Source organism: Mastigoproctus giganteus, chromosome 13 (genome assembly GCF_048544385.1).
Source record: "Mastigoproctus giganteus isolate SK-2022 chromosome 13, ASM4854438v1, whole genome shotgun sequence".
NCBI classification, from domain to species: Eukaryota; Metazoa; Arthropoda; class Arachnida; order Uropygi; family Thelyphonidae; genus Mastigoproctus; species Mastigoproctus giganteus.
This window is the reverse complement of record NC_143587.1, coordinates 41,398,250-41,420,199: the sequence shown is the minus strand read 5'-3', so window position 1 is coordinate 41,420,199 and position 21,950 is coordinate 41,398,250. Positions and strand designations below refer to the sequence as shown.

The 21,950-nt window shown below is 36.9% G+C and overlaps 1 protein-coding gene across 1 annotated transcript in view; it reads left to right on the top strand.

Annotated features, from left to right (window-relative positions):
• Positions 1 to 21,950, top strand: part of LOC150075985 (prolow-density lipoprotein receptor-related protein 1-like) — a 1,358,636-nt gene that overhangs the window by 171,899 nt on the left and 1,164,787 nt on the right. The window contains 1 exon segment of the mRNA XM_090387555.1: positions 19,356 to 19,539. Coding sequence (XP_090243681.1) covers positions 19,356 to 19,539 — 184 coding nt within the window.

Below are 21,950 nucleotides of genomic sequence, written 5' to 3'. Positions count from 1 at the left end.
ACACACACACACTTCCCATCTCACCTGTCTATCCCCTGTAACATTTTTTTTTTTTTTTTTTTAATGAAAACCCCAAACACGAAAGGTATCAAAACCTATAATACTTAGTACCGTGCATGAGTTGAAGGAGAAGTATGGGGGGGGGATGCCGGAAACTTTGCTCTAGAGACTAAACATGGGTTTCACCACTTCAAGCCTCCAGTAAGCAAAGTGGTCTAGTTCTTGAATTTATTCAGACTTCCTGCTTCTAGAATTCCAGATGGAAGTTTGTTATGACAATCAACTACCTGCTGACTGAAGACAAATTTCCATATATCTGTCCTGTGACCATTCTTCCTCAGTTTGAATTTATACTCCCTCATATGTATAGTTTGAGCAGGAGAAAGAATTCCATTGGAACATTAATAAGTTTACTTAATCCATTCAGAGCCTTCTCTACTACTGTGAGTGCGGTACCACACAATTGGTATGTTAATCTGGGATTACTGCTACCCATATGAAGTATAAGGCATTTGTAAATGTTAAACTTCAATTTCCACTTCTTAACCCACTGCCTAATTTACCTATATCTTGTTGCAGTGGCATACCCTGATTTACTGTCATTAGTCATTCTGCCAACTTTCGTATCTTCTGCAGTTATAACTAGATAGCGTTAGCTTCGTATAGTATATTACATTATATTATATAATATTGTCAATTAATCAGTAAAATCTATTAATCTTGTTAAACTTCATTGTCAAATTAAATTGTACTTTTTAACTAAATACATATAACGACTTAGATTTTACAAACGTAACATAATTAATTAATACATAACTTGATATGGAAGTTATATAAACGGAACTCGTAGATAATACTCAATACTGAAAAATAAATATATATATATAGTGTTATAACTGCGTTGGGATACAAGTTTAGGGTTATAATTTGTACTGAAATTGAAATCACGACTCAGACCAGAGCAGCAAAGCAAAAGGCTCAAGCTAATGGGAGTGCTGTGGCTCAGGGGAGAACTGGGTGGGGGGGAGTTGCCCTCTGAATCACAGCCTTTTAAAATGCATTGCTTGCTTGATGTTTGTGGAGCAGTCGGGTACGGGACATGATATTGCCATGGGGGATGTCTTTGGGTGTGTGCGTGATGTAAGGAGTGTAAGGAAATCAGGCGACAACTCAGCATTGTTATGGGCCTATATGAGAGCTTGAAGGACAGGGTGGATGTCTTCGAAGGATCTAAATTGAAGGGCCCATCAAGCTCTTAGCTGCCCACATCAACGCCAGAGCCTGCACTTGATCATCACACAACACAGCGGCAACCCCCAAGGCAGAATGCACTTGTCCCACAGGAACTAGTAGTTGTTGGTGACTCTATTGTCAGGGAAACGGGGAACATGGTATGTAAAAAGGATAGGTGGAACAGGACCAGGGTATGTCTGCCAGGGGCAAAGGTTGATGATGTTGTAGAGCGGATATCATCTTTTAAGGGCACAAAAGGTGATATTGTTGTATACGTTGGCACTAATGATATTAAAAGTGGGAGACCAGCGGAATTACTTAACAAGTACAGGTCACTATTGAAAAAAGCCATGAATTAGGGTTGAATTTGAATGTGTCTGTGTCTGCTATTATGCCCAGACATGATAGGAGGGAGTATATGAAACTACAATGTCATCAAAAGTTGAGGCCTGACGTAGCCCAGTGGTCAGGAGTGAGAGTGCATAGCACGCGTTCCTTGAGTGGACCGGGGTTCAAGCCCGTGACTACTAAATACGATAAATATTTGTATTGACGATTTATTGTAAACTCTACTGACTTGGTTGTCGTTCCGGAGTATAAACAGAAATCAAAAGTTGATGACATTGTAGAGCAGATATCATCTTTTAAGGGCACAAAAGGTGATGTTGTTGTTGTACACATTGGAACTAATGACATTATGAGTAAGGGATCTGCAGATTTCTCAACAAGTACAGGTCAATGTTGAAAAAAAGTTGCGAGTTAGGGAGGGTCGAATGTGAAAGTGTCTGCAATTCTGCCCAGACACGATAGGAGGGAGTATATGATGAGAGCCTTGTTCATCAATTCGGCCCTGGAGAGATTGTGCAAGACTCAAGGGGTACAGTTTTTTTTGGATTACTCTATGCTTGTTGAGAGGTGAGACTGCTTCTACAGGGATGGGGTGCACATAAATAGAAAGGGTGCAAAAATATTTGCAGATGTTATTGAGGCAGTGTTAGGTGGGTCGGAAAACTGCTAGCTTGGGGGGGATACACAGTCTGAAAGGTTACGAGTAGCCGCTGGCAGAAGTGAAAGTGATTCTTGCACCGCTTCTATTGGAATGAGCAGCAGCCTGGAAAACAAGATGCAGGGTATTTCAGAGATTACTGGGAGTCATTGCGGTACAAGTAAACACATGGGTTGTGTTAGGGTAGCTAAGAATAGGAACAGGTGCATGTATTGTGTGTACACCAATGCTAGGAGTTGGGTAAATAAATTTGATGAATTTGAGGTATTGCTCAAAACATCAAAGGCAGATATTGTTGGGATATCAGAGACGTGGTGTCGCACAGATATAAGGAATGCAGACTGAAAATTGGGGAGTACAATGTGTACAGAAAGGATAGACAGGATAGGAAGGGAGGAGGGGTTATGCTATTAGTTAAGAAACACATAATAAAATCCATTGAAGTGGAGCCATTCGACATCGTTGGACAGTGCAGTGTCGAGTCAGTTTGGTGTGACATAAGCACTGGGAGATCAAAATTGAGAGGAGGAGTGTGTTATAAGCCTAATGACTCTGATGAGTATAATAAAAAAACTGTACAGGGAAATAGAGTGGGCCAGTAAATCAGAGAGTCTTATAATGGGGGATTTTAATTTCCCAGATATCGACTGGAATTTGTGGGTTGGTCACTCACACACTAGCAAGGCTTTTGTGGATTTATTGGATGATTGTTTTCTACATCAGCATGTTTGGGAGGCAATTAGAGAGAGTAATACTCTTTATCTGATTTTCAGTAGTGATTCTTCATGCATTAAGAATCTGCAGATAAAGGAACCACTAGGTGGCAGTGATCACAGTGTGCTGAAGTGGGATTTACTCAGAGGTAACTACCATCAGGGGTAAAGGGAAGGGTTTTTGCTTTCGTAAAGGCGACTATGATTGTCTGAGAGTATTTAAATTCTATACAGTGGGACCAACTGATGATGTTACCAACAGCAAATTCAAAATGGGAAGCATTCAAAGAATTTATCTTGGAAGCTACTAGGCTTTACATATCAACTAAGAAATGGATGTCAGATGAACTAATGAGACATATGGCAGAGAAGTAAAATGCATGGGATACATATAAATTACTGGGTGACATGGAAGCCTATGATAGATAGATATAAGCTGGTCTGTAACCAACTCACAAAGGAGATTAGGCAGGCAAAGGCAGATTATGAGAAATCCTTGGCAAAGGATGCAAAGAAAAACAGAAAAGAGTTCTTTACCTATGTAAACTCTAGAAGGAAAGGGATGAATCAGATTGGTCCACTGGATATTGATGGTTCAACTGTTGATGAACCTGCTCAGGTGTGTAACAAACTAAACGAATATTTTTTGCATCTATATTCACACATGAGGAGTTATTCAGGAAGGGGAATGCCAGAGGTGAAGTAAACTCTGCAGTGAGCTAGATGATTTTGTAATAACTGAGAGGAAAGTGGAGGAGAAATTGTTGAGGATAAACATTAATACTGCTGAATTTGCAATTGAGGGATTGTTATACGCAGTACAAATGCAACAGAAACCTAAAAATGTCATGAAACTGTGAGACATAAAATCTTACAAATATATTTCTCTTAGTAAGTAGAGTGTGCGTGTGTGTGGAAGTAAAGCACTGAAGGAATAACGAAAACTTCATTAAGGAAATATTTCCATTAGCGTCAGTAGGCCTGCTAATGCAATTAAGGTATATGGTGAACAATGGTATGGCAGGATTGAAATTAAAAGCTCCTGAACAGTGTAATAGTTCATTCCCTCTATTACACTGCTATCTGGTGATGAAACACTTAGTGCATTTTTAGCATTAGCATTAGTAGAGGCATTTGATGCAAGAAAGCAAGCTTATGCAGCATCAGCCAAAAAAAAAAAAAAAACCCACTTCCACTTCACCCCTCTGTTCCTTCAAAATACCTGTCCAGCTGAGCCTTAAACTTATTTAGGCTATCAACTTCCACGAAAGGATGGACGTCTGTTCCACCAACCAACCACTCGCTGGCAAAAGGCAAATTTCCGCACGTCTATCCTACATCTGTCTTTCCTCAATTTGAATTTATGCCCTCTCAGGTGATTATTCTGAGCGAGAGGAAGAATCCCATCAGCATTGAGCATGCTCAAACCATTCAATGCTTTATACACCTCTATCAGATCACCTCACTGGTGCCTAGTCTCCAGACACTGTAATTTGCAAAACTTAAGCCTTTCTTCGTAAGAGCACTCCTTTGTTCCATTCACTAATCTTCTTGCCCTTCTCTGTACTCGTTCCAGCAGCTCTGCATCCTTCTTGAAATGAGGCCTCCAGACCTGTATACAGTACTCTAGGTGTGGCCTGACCATTGCCTTATACAAGGGAATAATCACCTCCTTATCCCTGCTAGAAAAATTCCTATATATCATTGACAATACACCATGAGCTACTCTTGCAGCCCGTCTGCACTGCTCAAAGAACTTCATATCTGCCTGCACAACCACCCCCAGGTCCCTTTCATTCTCTACCACTGTCAGTGTAGTACCACAGAGTTGATACGTTGCTCTGGGGTTGCTGTTTTCCATGTGTAGTATTTTACATTTGTCAATGTTAAACTTCATTTGCCACTTCTCAGCCCATCTGCTCAACCTTTCCAGATCCTGTTGCAGCAGCATAGTGTCAGTAGTGTCCTTGACAACCCTGCCTACCTTTGTATTGTCTGCAAACTTCGACATTAAGCTTGATATACCATCATCAATATCATTTATGAATACAGAAAACAATAATGGACCCAACACTGAGCCCTGAGGGACTCCACTAATAACATTAGTCCACGACGAGCAGTGTCCATTGATTACCACTCTCTGTCTTCTCCCCCTCAACCACCCCTTTATCCACAGCAGCAATTTGCCTCCAATGTCACACTGCTCCAATTTGTGCAGCAGTCTTCCATGTGCAACAGTATCAAAAGCCTTTCTAAGATCCAAGTATATAATATCAAAGTTATTCCCTGCATCCAGTTCCTTTGTGACTGCATCATAGTATCCAATCAGATTGGTCAGGCAAGACTTCCCCTTAACAAAACCATGCTGTGTCCGAGCTATAACTGAAGTCTTGTCTAAATGATCCTGCAGTGCTTCTTTAACTAGTGCCTTCATTTTTTCCTGGAACAGAAGTTAAACTCACAGGTCTATAATTGCTTGTGTCAGCCTTTGATCCTCCTTTGTGAATTGGGGTCATATTTGCACATCTCCAGTCTGTGGGTACCTCCCCTGAGTCCAAGGAAGCTTTCATAATTATGGCTAAGGGTTTGCTTACTTCCTCTGCTGCCTCCTTTAATATAACTGGATAGATCCCATCCACCCCGGGTGCCTTTCTTGTGTTTATCTTCAACAATTTCTCCTCCACTTTACTCTCAGTTATTACAAGATTCTCTAGCTTACTGCTAGAGTTGAATACAACTCTGGCTTTCCCCTCGCTAAATAACTCCTCATGTGTGAATGTCGATGCAAAATATTCATTTAGTTTGTTAGCTACCTGAGCAGGATCATCAACAGTTGACCCATCGATATCAAGTGGACCAATCTGATTCATCCCCTTCCTTCTAGAGTTTACATAAGTAAAGAACTCTCTTTGCTGTTTTTCTTTGCATCCCTTGCCAAAGATTTCTCGTAATCTGCCTTCGCCTGCCTAACCTCCTTTGTAACTTGGTTACAGATCAACTTGTATCTATCATAGGCTTCTGTGTCATGTGTTAATTTGTATGTATCCCATGCATGTTTCTTCTCTGCCATATGCCTCATCAGTTCATCTGACATCCATTTAGGCCTAAACCTTGAACAATATTTCTTAGTTGGTATGTAAAGCCTAGTAGCTTCCAAGATAAGTTCTTTGAATGCTTCCCATTTTGCATTTGCTGTTGGTAACATCATCAGTTGGTCCCACTGTATAGAATTTAAATACTGTCTCAGCCCATCGTAGTCGCCTTTACGAAAGCAATAACCCTTCCCTTTACCCCTAATGGTAGTTACCTCTTTGAGTAAATCCCACTTCAGCACACTGTGATCACTGCCACCTAGTGGTTCATTTATCTGCAGATTCTTAATGCATGAAGAATCACTGCTGATAATCAAATCAAGAGTATTCCTCCCACTAGTTGCCTCCTGAACATGCTGATGCAGAAAACAATCATCCAATAAATCCACAAAAGCCTTGCTAGTGTGTGAGTGACCAGCCCCCAAATTCCAGTTAATATCTGGGAAATTAAAATCCCCCATTATAAGACTCTCTGATTTACTGGCCCACTCTATTTCCCTGTAGAGTTTCTTATTATACTCATCAGAGTCATTAGGCCTATAGCACACTCCTACTCTCAATTTTGATCTCCCAATGCTTATGTCACACCAAACTGACTCGACACTACACTGTCCAGCGATGTCCACTGGTTTCACTTCCTTGGATTTTATGTATTTCTTAACTAATAGCATAACCCCTCCTCCCTTCCTATCCAGTCTATCCTTTCTGTAGACGTTGTACTCCCCAAATTCCAGTTCTGCATTCCTTATATCTGTACCCAGCAGTCTCAGGGCCGAATTGATCGACAAGGCTCTCATCATATACTCCCTCCTATCGTGTCTGGGCAGAAGTCTCTGATATCCCAACAATATCTGCCTTTGATGTTTTGAGCAATACCTCAAATTCATCAAATTTATTTACTAAACTCCTAGCATTGGTGTACACGCAAGTATACATGCACCTATTTCTATTCTTAGCTACCCTAACACAACCCATGTGTTTACTTGTAACGCAATGACTCCCAGCAGTCTCTGAAATATCCTGAATCTTGTTTTTCAGGATTCTGCTCATTCCAATAACACTGCCTCGATATCATCAGCAAATATTCTTGCACCCTTTCTATTTAAGTGTATCCCATCCCTGTAGAAGCAATCTCTCCTGTTAACAAGTACAGTCCAGGCTGAAAAAAATTCTACCCCCTTGAGCCTTGCACAATCTTTCCAGGGCCGAATTGATCGACAAGGCTCTCATCATATACTCCCTCCTATCGTGTCTGGGCAGAATTGCAGACACTTTCAAATTCAACCCTATTTCACGGCTTTTTTTTCAACAGTGAAAGAGTGTTGATGGAGCAGTTCAAATGTATTGTGAACAGGTGACGTTAAAGATGAAAGCATTTTGTTGTGTGGGAAAAAAGTATTCTGTTTTTCCCACGAAAGGAAGAAGAGTGAGTTTAAAGAATAACCTCCATGATTGAGTCAGGTTTAAATTAAATAGGGGGAGATGTGTAAATGCGTGTAAACTCTTCTGGGGTTTGCACGTAAGCTTGCGTATAAAAAAAGTAGTACAAGGGGCGATTGTAACTTTCAATCAATTCAATAAATAAATAGAAGGAAATAAATAAGGTGCTCGCGCCAAAAGAGGGGTTTGTGGTTGTTGTTCGGAGGGGTTGCAGACTTCCAGTGGTAGTTCTGGATTCAGTTCGGGTCCAGTTCTGGGAATGTCCAGCTATATAGTAAAGGGTTCCGCCGGGCATGTTCTTGTGCTAGAAGTTAATCCGGTAGTTGAATAACAAGCCAGTCAAATAATGGCTTCTGTTCTCGAAATCCCAAAATAAGACAGTACTGGAAGAGCTATACAGCAGAGATGCAGTGTTCAACTAAGAAGAGAGAGAGAGACATCACTGCACTCTGTGGAAGGAATCCCACCATGAAAGAGAAGGAAGATAAGTCCTCTGAACAGTGTTGTTTTGGAAATGGTACTTAGATAAAGTGGGAGATTATTTTAGAGTAAGGTTGAAGTTGAAGAAACACGAGAAATAAGGAAATGTTTAGTATTGAGTTGGTTTATTGGTTGAAGTTGTAAAGAAAATTGATATTGCTAAATTAAGAGAGATTAAATGGAATTGTTAGCATTAAGTTATTGACTTATGGATTGCTGTTGTGAAGAGAATTGATATTGGTGATTAAGATTGAATGTGTTTAATGTTTGAAGCTGTAGAGAGAGTTGAGATTGTTAAGTGGGAGAAATTTTATGGAACTGATAGCATGTATTAACAGATTAAATGAGAAAAATGAATAGATTAGATGTAAATGAACATAATTTGTATGATAAGTGACTTTTGTTTTGTATTTGTGTCATAGCTCTTCAGAAACTGACAGCTCAAATGTAATATATATACGATATATAATATATATACTCATGGGGGGGGGGATATCCCTTAGCTGCTGGAAATTCTCATTTTTTCACACAGTCAGGTAGCTTGTGGGACTTAGTGCTTAAGGGAAGCTGCTGTACGAAAATCATAGCAATGGCCACTGACAGTGATACTAAGGTAAAGGGAAATAAAAATTAATAAATAAATACCCCCCCCTACAACTAAGATTTGGTTTCCTTACCCAGCTTAACTGTTAGTCCCTTTCTTTCGTTAATATGGATGTAGTGCCATAAAAAGTCAAAAAGACTTTTTTGAAGATGAGGGAATAAGGGGGGGGATTAAACTGCAACTCGTCTACAACTATCTCAGTACAAAGCACCAACCACACAGAATCCAAAGGATGTTTTCTGCCGCTAATTAACTATGTACCAAAATTACATCCAGTTTAAACAATAACACTATTGAGTTTCTTAAGTACTCACTCTATTTGGACAGGTAGTATGGATGCTTATTTACAAAAAATTATTTTTTTGTTTTTAGTATGTTTAATAATTTTTGCTAGAATATTTATTATTGTAATAAAAGTGTGATTTAAAACATGAATTCAAGTAATTACTTGTTTTTTTCCTTACTTTATTGCACCTAATTGTCATCAAAATTTATTGCGAAAAATGTTTTTTTTTTCGAATACTGATATTAATACTGGTATCCCGGTTTCATAAATTAAAAATACCAAAATACTGGTATTAAGATTTTGACTAGTATTGTGAACCCTACTTCTAGCATTAAAGTGCTATGTATACATGCAAGAATACATGCACTTGTTCTTACTCTTAGTTACCGTAACACAGCCCATGTATTAACTTGTTCCATGATGACTCCCAGTAGCTCTTGAAATCAGCCCATGTTTTAACTTGTTCCATGATGATTCCCAGTAGCTCTTGAAATCCCCAACAACTTGCTCTCTAGGCTGCTGCTCGTTACAATAGAAGCAGTGCAGAATCACCTTTGCTTCTGTTAATCTTTTAGTCTGCAAATCCCCAAATTAGCAGTTTTCTGACCCACCTAACACTGCCTCGATAGCATCAGCAAATATTCTTTCACCCTTTCTATTTAAATGTATCCCATCCCTGTTAGCAAGCACAGACCATGCTGAAAAAAATTCTACCGCATGAGCCTTGCACAATCTCTCCAGGGCCGAATTTATTGTCAAGGCTCTCATCCTACACTTCCTCCTATCATATCTGGGCAGAATTGCAGACACTTTCAAATTTAACCCTAACTCACAACTTTTTTTCAGCATTGACCTGTACTTGTTATTTATGTAAATCTACAGATCTCTTAAGGTCATTAGTGCCAAGGTGTACAACAATATCACCTTTTGTGCCCTTAAAAGATGATATCTGCTCTTCAAAGCAGATATCACCTTTTAAGGGCACAAAAGTAATGCTTCACCTATGGACAAGACTATTGTTACTTATTCTCAGCAGATAGAACCATCCAGACGGCACCATTTCAAAGCTGATTGGCTTCTCATCGATGGGCGGGCAGGTATCCTGTGCAACATCATTATTTCTACTACCAAGTTAGTTTTAATGCATCATTTTAATTATATCTCATATTGTGAATACCTTCATAACGAGTTTCCATGGCATTGCACTACCATTGGTGAGTGGGCAGATAACCTGTGCAACAACAGGGTACTTGCCCACCCTCCATTGAGAAGCCGATCAGCTTCTAAACCGTACTATCTGGGTGGTGGTATCCACTGAGAATAAGTAACAATAGTCTTCTCCATAATTACTTATTCGAGGTAGTCCATGGCAACTCATTGTGACGGCATTCACAATATGAGATATAATTAAAACAATGCATTAAAACTACCTTGGTTGTAGAAATGATGTGCGTGCATTAACCACGCATAATTAAACTCTTTCATACTTTTAGGCATTAAGCCGAGAAATATATTTTAGTTTAAATTTCATAGTTGTTAATTTTTCCCATTGGCTAGCTAAAATTTTAAAAATTGGCCATTCCAATATCATTGCCTCAATATGTAGTAGTAGTACTGAATTTGGAATATCCAGCATCAAAGAACTCTACAAAAATTTGTGAATAATGAATAATGCTTCCTGTGGTCTTTCATCAAAAGGATATGAGAAGGATTTTGAACAATCTTGACCAAGAAAGCTCCAGGTCCTGATGGTATTTCTCCAATTATTCTCAAAACCTGTGCTCCTGAACTTACTCCTGTTCTGTGTCACCCTTTTTTTTTTTTTCATTTTCTTATTCCAAAGGTGTTTTTCCTTCTGCTTGTAAATTTGCTCATATCCAGCCAGTTCCTAAAAAGGGTGATAAATCACTTCCATCCAATTATCGTCACATTACGATCACCTCTACTCTTTCCAGAGTAATGGAGAAAACAGTTAACTGCCAATTCTTAAACTATCTAGAAACCTTCCATCTGATCAATGATCCTCAGTATGAATTTCTTCAATGTCGATCCACTGGTGATATTCTGTCTTATGTTACCCATCTTTGGATAAATTCAATGGAAAAGTTTGTGAAACTCAAGCAGTTGCCCTTGACATTTTAAAGACTTTCGATCATGTTTGGCATAAAGGTCTTCTAAATAAGCTTCCATCTTGTGATTTGCCAACTGTTTTTTGTAACGGGTATGCACTTTTCTGTCTGACTGCTCACTGCGGGTGATGGTAGATGGCTCTCTGTTTTCTAACTTCTCCACTAATGTTGATGTTCCCCAAGGTTCAGTTCTTTCTCCCACTCTTTTCTTCTTTTATATTAATGACTTTCTTCCATTGACTGAAAATCCTGTCCATAGTTTTGCTGATGATAGTACATTGAGGCACCTCTGTAGCCAGGTGGGAAGGAGCAGCAGTGCGTAGCACACGCTTCTTGATTAGACCTGGGTTCGAGCCCGTTACCACCAAATACGGAGGATGTGGAAAGGTCAGGGAATGACCACCGCATATTCCCGGAGCAATATGGCCTTAGTTGCTAATGCTCCTAAAAACCAAATAACTAACTAACTAACTAACACATTGCATTCTACCTTCTAGTTTGAGAAACCTTGCCCTGCACAAACAGCAACTTCTCAAATATCCACTACCTTAAATGCTGATCTCCAGGTAATTCTCCAGTGGGGATTACCTGGATTTCAATCCTTCTAAAACTCAATCCTCTCTTATATCTCACAAAAAGGATTACTCTGCTCCTATGCTTACTCTGCTTTTATGACAATCTGATTTCTAGGCAAGATCACATATCTCTATTGGGGATTACGCTGACTGCTAATCTCTCTTTGCATAAACACATTATAACTATTGCTTCCTCTGCATCTAAAAAACTGGATTTTCTCTTTTGCATTCAGCGTTACTTTTATTCCAAACAGCAATTCATTCTGTACAAATCTCAAATCTGCCCTACCATGGAATATTGTTCCCACATCTAAGGCGGTGCCCCCAAAACCTCTCTAGATACAATTGAAAAGAGGGCAGTTAGATTAATTAATGAATCATATCTATCAGAGTCTCTCCACTCTCTGTCTAATAGAAGTTATTTTTCTGCTGCATGCCTTTTCTATTTATACTTCCATGGGCACTGTTCTTCTGAATTGGCTTCTATAATTCCCGCTCTCTCTTCCAAAGCAGTCCAAACACATGCAGCAACCAGTCAACACTCTTTTACTGTCCATTTTGAAACTCACAGAACCAACTTTTCTTCTTCCTAAATTATTCCTTCAACTTCCATTTTCTGGAACAACCTTCCATCTTAGTCCTGAAAATTACAGTCTACAGAAATTCAATTCTAATGTCAACAAGCATCTTCTTTCATATTCTCACCCTCCAACCCATGCACGGTACTAAGTACTATTGGTTTTAATACCTCTCATGTTTGGGGTTTTCATAAAAAAATCCTCTGCCTTTTCTTAAATATCATTTCAATAAGGCATTAAAAATCCTTATTTATAAAAAAAAAACTGCTACTGAAATATATACACAACAATCAGATTGTCAGTTAGATTCTCCTTCAGTTCTCAGGTTATGTAAATATTGCCAGCGAGGTGTCTTACTCTCTAGAAAACTAATAACCACCAAATGGCATCCCTGATATATTAATCAACTTTGGTTTATATTTTGTCTTTTTATTCTTATTTACTTAGTTTATTTCATTTATACAAGATACGATGTGTTATGTATGTTAATTTGAAATCCAACAAGGCAAACCTTAAAAAATATCTCTTTGTTGTATAAAAAGCTTAGTAGCTTTTATGCAGTTTTGTGCTGGAGCTGGCTCATGCGAATCAGTTGTTAAAATGACAATGGCTATAAATTGTAGAGTGGCAAGCACTTCAGTCCACAATGGCTAGCGGCATTTGGGAGAAAAGTTTGCATATGGTGACACGGAAAATCCAGCCAGGACATTTATTTCAGCACCCTTTGTGCCCCCCCCACACAGCAGCCTGTGTAGGGATTATCTTGGCTAGAAATTTTGCAGTAATATTATTTCCAACAAACTCCCAGCTCCAGTCCCATCCTGTTTTCAAGTGTTGTTAGACCTCCTCTGGGATGAAAATCACCATAGTAAAATTAACTGATTATTTCAGCAATTTCTATTCTGCCTACAAAATTGAATCTCTCAATATACATAAACAGAAGTATTTTCTTTGATGTCTCAACTTTAAAATTCAGAAAAATCTATTAATTAACACACAAACAGCAAAATGTACGTTCAAGTATGCATTTTCAAATTATTCCCGAGAAAAACAATTAGGCATTGACCTTGATTATAGAATGCTTCACTGAATTTTTTTTTTTTTTTGAATTTCCTGTGTGTGTGTGTGTGTGTGTGTGTGTGTGTGTGTGTGTGTGTGTGTGTGTGTGCGCGCGCTCCGCCGCTAGCCAAAACGAATTAAGTTACACGGAAAGCTCTGTCACTCACGAGCCTCATATAGGAAAGGGGAAAAAAAAAAGCAAACAAGGGATTCTTGACATAAGAAACATAACCGAAAGAATTGCAACAAATTGTTTTTGAAAAAATGAAAAGATCATACTTCCTTTCTTCAAAGTGTATTACATCTACTAACACACAGAATCAAAGAAATTCATCTGTTGGAATCCATGCTGGAAAAGGGAAAACTGGTGTAAAACTGATAACACTACAATGCACATTTGATAAAAGAAAAGTTTGCTTTATTGTAATTGTTTTTAGGGAAAAATGGTATTAGTATTAGTAATGGCCACATGATGCAAGGAAGCCTATGGCTTATGCTACACCAGCGGAAAAAAAAAAAAATTAATAAGAATAAAAACAAATTAATAATAAGAAAATTAAAAAAAAATAATAAGAAGAAAATCAAAAACAGCAGTGGTGTTTTAATACTGATCCTTGGGGAACCCCACTTCTTACATCAACCCAATCTGAGGAATGACCATTTATCACAACCCTCTGCCTTCTGCCCTGAAGCCATCCAGCTATCCAGGTAAGGATTTTCCCTGTGATTCCAACCTGTTCCAGCTTATAAAATAAACCGCTCATGTGCCGTGCAAATGCCGTGCTGAAATCCAAATAAACAACGTCGAAATTATTCCCTGAGTCCAGTTCTTGAGTGACCCTGTCAAAATAGCTAACCAGATTAGTTAAACATGATTTTCCCTTTACAAAACCATGCTGAGTATCCTTCAGAATTCCATTTCTATCTCAGTGATCCTGAATTCCACCCTTGATCATAGTCTCCATGATTTTCCCCTACTATTGAAGTTAGACTAACCGGCCTTTAATTTTCCACTTCACTCTTAGAACTGCCCTTATGCATTGGAGATACACTGGCACTCTTCCAGTCCAACGGAATCACTCCTAAGTTTAGTGATGCTCCCATAATTAGACTCAGTGGTTCAATGCACTCACTTGCCACCTCCCTTAAGATTAAAGGGTAAATGCCATCAACACCAGGAGCCTTACTGGCCTGTAGGCTCGAAAGTTTTTTAATTAAATAAACATGTGAAATTTCAACTTCATTAATTACATTTTTTTCAACTTCACTAATTACATTTTTTTCAACTTTTTTTCAACATAATTTCTCATTGACATAAAGAGTTTTTCTTCTGTAAATATCGATGCAAAGTAACTGTTGAGTTCATCTGCAACATCAGCAGGGGTATCTAATACTATCCCATGTCCATTACTTAAGGGTCTGATCTGGTTTGTCCTTCTCTTCTTTGCATTTATATATGTGAAGAATTCCTTACCCCCCCCCTGCTCTCTTTGCCAGCGATTTCTCATAATCTGCCTTTGCCAATCTAACCTTTTCAGTGGCATTATTACAGATCAATTTGTAGCTGTTATAGGCTTCAGTACTTTTTATTGCTCTGTAACTTTTCCATGCTGTCTTTTTCTGCTCAAGTAATCTGGCAACTTCATTATTCATCCAACTTGGATTCCACCTCGTGGAGTATTTTTTTAATGGTATATAAGAATTCAAGGCTTCTGTGATTAATGTTTTAAAGGTATACCATAATTCAATTGTATTTGCTCTCTGTGAGATATCTACCCAGTTAATAGAGGCCATGTAGCATCTTAAGCTGTCGTAATTTCCTTTCCTGAAATTATAACCCATTCCTTTGCCTTTAACTACTGCTACCTCTCTCTCTCTCTCTCTCTCTCTTCATCTTCCACTGCAGAACTCCATGGTATCAGTACAATCAGAACAAAAATCAATACGTGTTTTCTGGGTGTATTATGATCTTCTAACGAAATTTCCAAAAAATATTTCTATTGATAGCAGCATTATAAACTTCGAAAACTGCTGTTGATGGAACTTCGCATGAACATTCGTAAAATCAAACAGTAGCAGTGGCATAACCATGATTTTTTGTCAGACATTCATAAAAAAAGGCACTAATTGCCCAATGCTAATCTACCTCTTATTTTTGGTTTTAAATAAGAGGTGCCTGAATATCTATATGTCTGTATACAGATATTCAGGCTTTTAATTGAATATATATTCGTTACATATATATGATATGTTGTATAAAATATAAGCAGTACCAATACAATTATGAAAATAAACATGTGAAACAAAATGAACTGCAAAAATAATACATAAACAATGAATTATAGATATAAAAGTTAATATTTTTAAAAACATTGAATAAATACTTAAGTTGTACAATGTATATCATGCTACAGTACCTGATTTTGGTATCAGGCGAGTACAAAGTACCTGCTGATTCTACTGTGGCTATGCTACTGAACAGTAGTAATCCTTTATTGCACGAGAAGTAATCCATTACAGTGTAGTGAAGTAATGGAGAATGTTTTCTGCTTCAAATGGATGGAAAGTACTTGTTAATATTCTATATGGAAATAATATCAAGTGGCACAAAGACAGTAACAATAGGTGTTTTTTTCTGAAAGTCCCTTGTGGTAAAATCAAACTGGAAGTTACCCTTTATGCTACCGAAAGTCAGGTCCTGTGTTAGGGGTACACTAATGAGGAATTTGCCACAGGCACTGCACCGTTAATAAAATATGGTTTTCGTTTAACATTTTATATCAAATTTCTACTTTATCTGTACACCAAATAAAAATATCTTTTTTTATTTACTGTACTGTAACATTTTCACTATCTACAAATATACCACAATGATAGGTACAGTCAGTGCTTTTTTTGGGACGGTGTGGCATATGGGCACCTTTATTAACAATGATGTGGGACAGTTGGATGCAGTACATTTCGAAAAAATTTGTAATATTCAGTAACTTTTTTTCACATGTTTACCTGCTATTAAAAAATAAGTTTATAGTTATTTAACTAAATTTGCATTTTTCACTGTCTATTGTTAAGATATTTGCTATAAAAAACTTTATAATCATTTTTAGAATTTTAAATTACTCAATCAGACCTCTGTTTAACGAACTCCTTTATAGATAATTTTTCTATTTAGTGAATTTTTTTGAAAAATCACTTTGGTAATTTACCTTTAAAATTGTTTCCATTGAGCGAAGAAAATTTTTATATTTTCTTGAGCAAAAAACTTTTCATATAACAAACGGATTAGGAGACTTAATGTATGCACTGTTCACACTTCTGGCCTTTAGTCAATTTAGGCAATTAGTGCTGCTGCTAAGCACAAATTAAGAGAGCTAAAGGGATTACCATTCTACAACTTAATGGTATGTACTCGTAAAACCTATTCATCCACCTGTCCCGCATATAGATAAGTTGTGCTGATCAGTAGTGAGCAGATCAAGGGTTATTCCCAAATTCTCTAACAGGGCAGTACTGTAAGTGCCCTGTTAGAGAATTAGGAGAGAGTGATTTAAATTTTAGAGAATTAAGAGAGATAAAGTATCCATTGAAAAGCGGTCATAGGTTTTACCAGAGAAACTGTCCATCTTTAATGACATCAGAATTGCTTCGGTGCCACGAGGTGGAATTCGAAAATTTTTCCAAACTGCAGACATGTGAGAACATTTTCTCGAACAATACTTGGACTTCATATGTGAAATGAAAAAATAATGGACTGTCCTCATTATGGTATGTTATCTGAATTGAGAACTTCATTATTAGTAAAGATCTGTGCACATTGATATTGTGTCTTTAGTATTCAAATAAGGCTTTCATTTGTTCAAACTGTGTCTTTAATAAAGATTTTTGAAATTTATCCAGAATAATGCGAATGTTATAATTACAGCTTGAAAATTACAATGTTTACCTTATAATTTTCAGACTTGGGTATTTATTTTCAAACTTTAACCACAGTCTAGAAATTTTATTGAACTTTTAATTTCTCCTTAGAATTTAAAAATTCATCTCACTGAAATTAATTTCAAAACTTTATAATTTTGCATAATATTCCCGTTTAGGGTACCTGCCCATAAATCTCGTAGACCTCAGTTTAAATTCCACTAAATGAAATTATATTTATGAAAGAAAAACATGGTGCCATCCAGCAGCAAATTTAAAATAAAAATAATGGAGTTTGGTTGGCTCAAAGGATTACGGGAAGCAGCTATTGGAAAAAAATATTGGAGAACCGAGTGGAGAGTCACATTGTTGCACAAAGGGTCATGGAAAGCAGCCAGCACCCCCTGGTGGAAAAAACACACCGGAGTCCGGGAGAGACAAGTCACGGGATCAATGACGTCACCCCCACAAAGGATCATGGGAGACAGGTGGTGCCTGTTCCCTTTACCTGTAAAATTAGTTTTATCTTTAAGTAAATTCTGATAACTATTGGGTCGTGCATTAAATATCTCTTTTATCTGGAGTGTCTTGATGCAGGAATAGTCACTGCTTATAATCAAATTAAGAGTATTGTTTTCTCTTGTTGCCTCCCTAATGCTAGTAGTGTAGGAAATGGTTATCCAGTTGTAGAGGAGAATAGCCCACAACTAGCCTACAAGTTCTGGAAAGTAAAAATTCCCACTTATAAGAAATTCTGATATACTGGCCCATTCCATTTGCCTGTATAGTTTTTTGTTATTCCCATCATAGTCATATGGCCTGCAACCTACCCTACTCTTATTTTTATTTTCCTAATGTTTATATAACACCAAACAGACTCAACGTTTCACTGGCCACACATGTGAAGTGGGTAAATTGCCTTAGATTCTGTGCATGTTAACTAGTGCATATCTCCCTACTTCTGCCTTGTTTGTCTTTCTTTAAACATTCACCCTATTCATATTCTGCATCCACTACATCCTAGTTGCACTGTGTTTTTGATATCCTTATAGTGGCCACTTTTGATGACTTAACTAATACATCAAATTCATCAAATCTATTTACTATACTCCTAGTATTAGTGTACAAGCAAGTGTGCCTGTTTTTGCTTTTAGTAACCCAGACACAACCAATGTATTTTATTTGTTTGTTGCAAGGTGACCATCCCCCCACCCCAGCAGGCCTTGTAATTTTCAGCGCTTCTTTTTTCAGGCTGCAGTATGTCCCAGTTGAAGCAGTGCAAGTATTACTTTCACCTTTCTGCCTGTGTTGCAATTAATCTACTAGTCTCTGTATTACACAGACTAACAGTTTACTGACCCGCCTAACAATGCCTCGATAACATCAGCAAATATTCTTATACCCCTTTTAGTAAGTATATCCCATTCCTGTAAAAACCTATCCAGGATAAAATTGATTGAAAAGATAGAATTGTGCATACTTTCAAATACAACCCTAACTCACAACTTTTTCTTGACATTACCTGTCAAGTAAATCCTCAGTGCACCTATTGTACATGTTGATATTAATGATCTTGAGAATAGGTGATCTTGAGAATTAATGATCTTGAGAATATTACAGTATTTGAACAGCGTCTCTTTGTAACAAGCTGGCATGGTAATAGCATTATTTCTGTTCATAAAACTAATCAGGCTGACTCGATTGACTTGAAAGTTGTAAAGGCAAATTTAACAAGACCATTTTCAATTCATGTGTATCACAGACAGCGTCAACCTGAAGGTATATCTTGTTTCCTTCCTGTTTTGTTGATATGTTTTTAATGTGAAATTATTTGTATTTGCATTTTTTTTTTAAATTAGGGAAGATTTTAATTTATTTGTTATTAACTAATACAACTAATATCAACATGTACAACAGTACATGTTGATATTAGTTGTCACCTTTTGTGCCCTTAAAAGATAACTGTTGTACAACATCAAAAAAAAAATTCAAGTATCTCCGCACTGTGCAGATACTAGATTATAGCATAATTTCTGAACAATATGTGTGTTTACCAGAAATTCCTTATAATTCTTATACCTTTTAAATATGGCCTTCCAAAAAAAAAAAAAAAAAACAGCACTGAAACAATTAATTTTAGTTCCTTAAATGGTAATCAGAATTTTGCTATTGGTTGTCTGATAAATACATTATAAAATTATATCTATTATTAAACTGATATGTTATGTATAACTTTAAATTTCAGGTAAGAAATCTGTATGGAATTACAGTATTTGAACAGCGTCTCTTTGTAACAAGCTGGCATGGTAATAGCATTATTTCTGTTCATAAAACTAATCAGGCTGACTCGATTGACTTGAAAGTTGTAAAGGCAAATTTAACAAGACCATTTTCAATTCATGTGTATCACAGACAGCGTCAACCTGAAGGTATATCTTGTTTCCTTCCTGTTTTGTTGATATGTTTTTAATGTGAAATTATTTGTATTTGCATTTTTTTTTTAAATTAGGGAAGATTTTAATTTATTTGTTATTAATTTATGAGTTTAAAAAAATAAATTTATTTTTAAACTATAAATTTATAATAATACTGGTAAAAGCCAATACTTTTTGATGAGTGTAGTGATAGAGCAAAGTAATATGGCTACAAAATCAGTATTTAGAAGGTGGTAGTAGTAGAGACGTGATGCAAGAAAGCAAGATTATTTAGCATCAGCCAAAAAAAAAAAAAATTCATGCATCCATTCCTCTAAAAGTTTGTCCAGTTCCAAGTTAAATTTATTTAAGGTAGTAAAATTAATAACAGAAGAGATTTATAGTTTATTTTCATGTCTTCCTTTCAGAAAATTTATCGATAACCTCATAAAAATTAATTTTACTGGAATATTCATTTTCAGTAGATAGCATAGCTATATTTGATAATCTATTCTGACCCCTTGATTAGCAGAAGTAATTTTTAATTAATTTTAATTTGGAAAAGCTTCTTTCGCAAGAAGCTTCAGATACACATACTGTTAAAAAGATCCTTAAGCATAATAATACATTTGGTAGAGATTCCAAAACATTCCACTTTATAATAAACTCTACAAACTGCAAAGCTATCCACTTTTTTGCTTCCTCAACACTTATTTTTGCAGCTTGTAAGTGACGTCTTAGTTGGCCAATTTCTAATGCAATTTCTTCATGACGAAATTCATCAAAAATTTCAGTCAGCTCTGAAGTGTTTCATATTATTCTTTCTTTACAACAACAACAAATTATACGGTTTAATAATGGCAGACGTTGAAAGAATTTCATCCATCGCTTTTGAACAAAACCTCCAATTCTTGATGAAACCTATCCAGACATTCATACGTCGCTCTTTTTTTAAATTCTTCTTCTTGAAGTGACGGTCCAGCATCCTTTGTCATTTTTACCTAGCATTTCTTATTTCATCCTTCTTCCTTTTGAAATGCCGATTTCCTCACTTCCTCTTGAAATCCCCATTTCCTTATTTGTAAATTGTAGATCCCTTTCTACAATTTTATTTCTTTATTCATTTTTAAATAATTTTAGTCTGTAACTTTACAACACATTTTCCAGGCTTATTCCAAGTGTTTGTAAATATTTTTGTGTAAGGTTAACTTCTTATAGAATTTCGTGCCAGAAAGAAAGATAACTTAGAAAAGAAAAATCGCATATGGATAATAATAAAATTTCAGCAGTTCCTCTGGTATCTATATTCTCTTGGGGTTCACACAATGTTTGTAGAGTGGAAGTTATTTTTTCAAAATTCATTTTGCCCATATTTACAGATTCATAATGTGCACTCCACCTTTTCTGGGCAAGTCTTTTGACTGTCATTCCTGTATATTTTTTCATTATTTCCCAACAGTGTAGAGAAACTGAGAAGAAAGAATACAAGTTTTGTAAAGCTCCAAAGCAGGTTACGCATGACGAAATGCTTGCAAATGAATACACTCTGCATAAATTTTACTAGTGGTTTGCACAGGGTATAAACAATGCTTTGGGATTAATTTCCTTGATTTTAGATTGGACCCTACCATGAATTCCTGCAATGGTTGCCGCATTGTTGTAGCCTTGACCACGGCACAGATTTATATCCAGTTCATCCTTTTCTAAATTATTCAAAATTTCTTTTGTGAGTTTGGCAGCGGCCTTTCCAACAATCGGGAAGAAGTTTAAAAATAACTCCTTCACTTCAATCCTGTAACATGCAATGTGAATATATCTAATTACTTCACACATTTGGTCAGTGTGGGATATGTCAGGCGTACTTTTTTTTTTTTTTTTTTTATGAAAACCCCAAACACAAGAGGTATTAGAACGTATAGTACTTAGTACCGTGCATGGGTTGGAAGTTGAGAAGATAAAAGAAGATATTTGTTGATATTAGATTTGAACTTCTGTAGACTGTAATTTTCAGGAAATACATATGAAGAAAGGTTGTTCCAGAAAACGGCATTGAATGAATGAACGAAGAAGATGAAAAGTGTTTTGTGAATTTGAAGTTGGACAGTAAATGGATGTTGGCTGCTGGCGACACGTGTTTGGACTGATTTGAAAGAGAGAGAGAGAGAGAGAGCTGGAATTATAGAAGGCAATTCAGAGGAACAGTACCCATGGAAGTATCTGTAGAAAAGGCATGCAGCAGAAACAGTATGTCTCTGAGACAGACAGAGAGAGAGAGAGTGGAGAGACTCTGTTAGAGATAAGTTATTAATTAACCTAACTGCCCTCTTCTGAATGGAATCTAGAAGCCTGAGAGAGAGAGAGAGAGAGAGAGAGAGGGAGAGAGAGAGAGAGAGAGAGAGAGAGAGAGAGAGAGAGAGAGAGAGAGA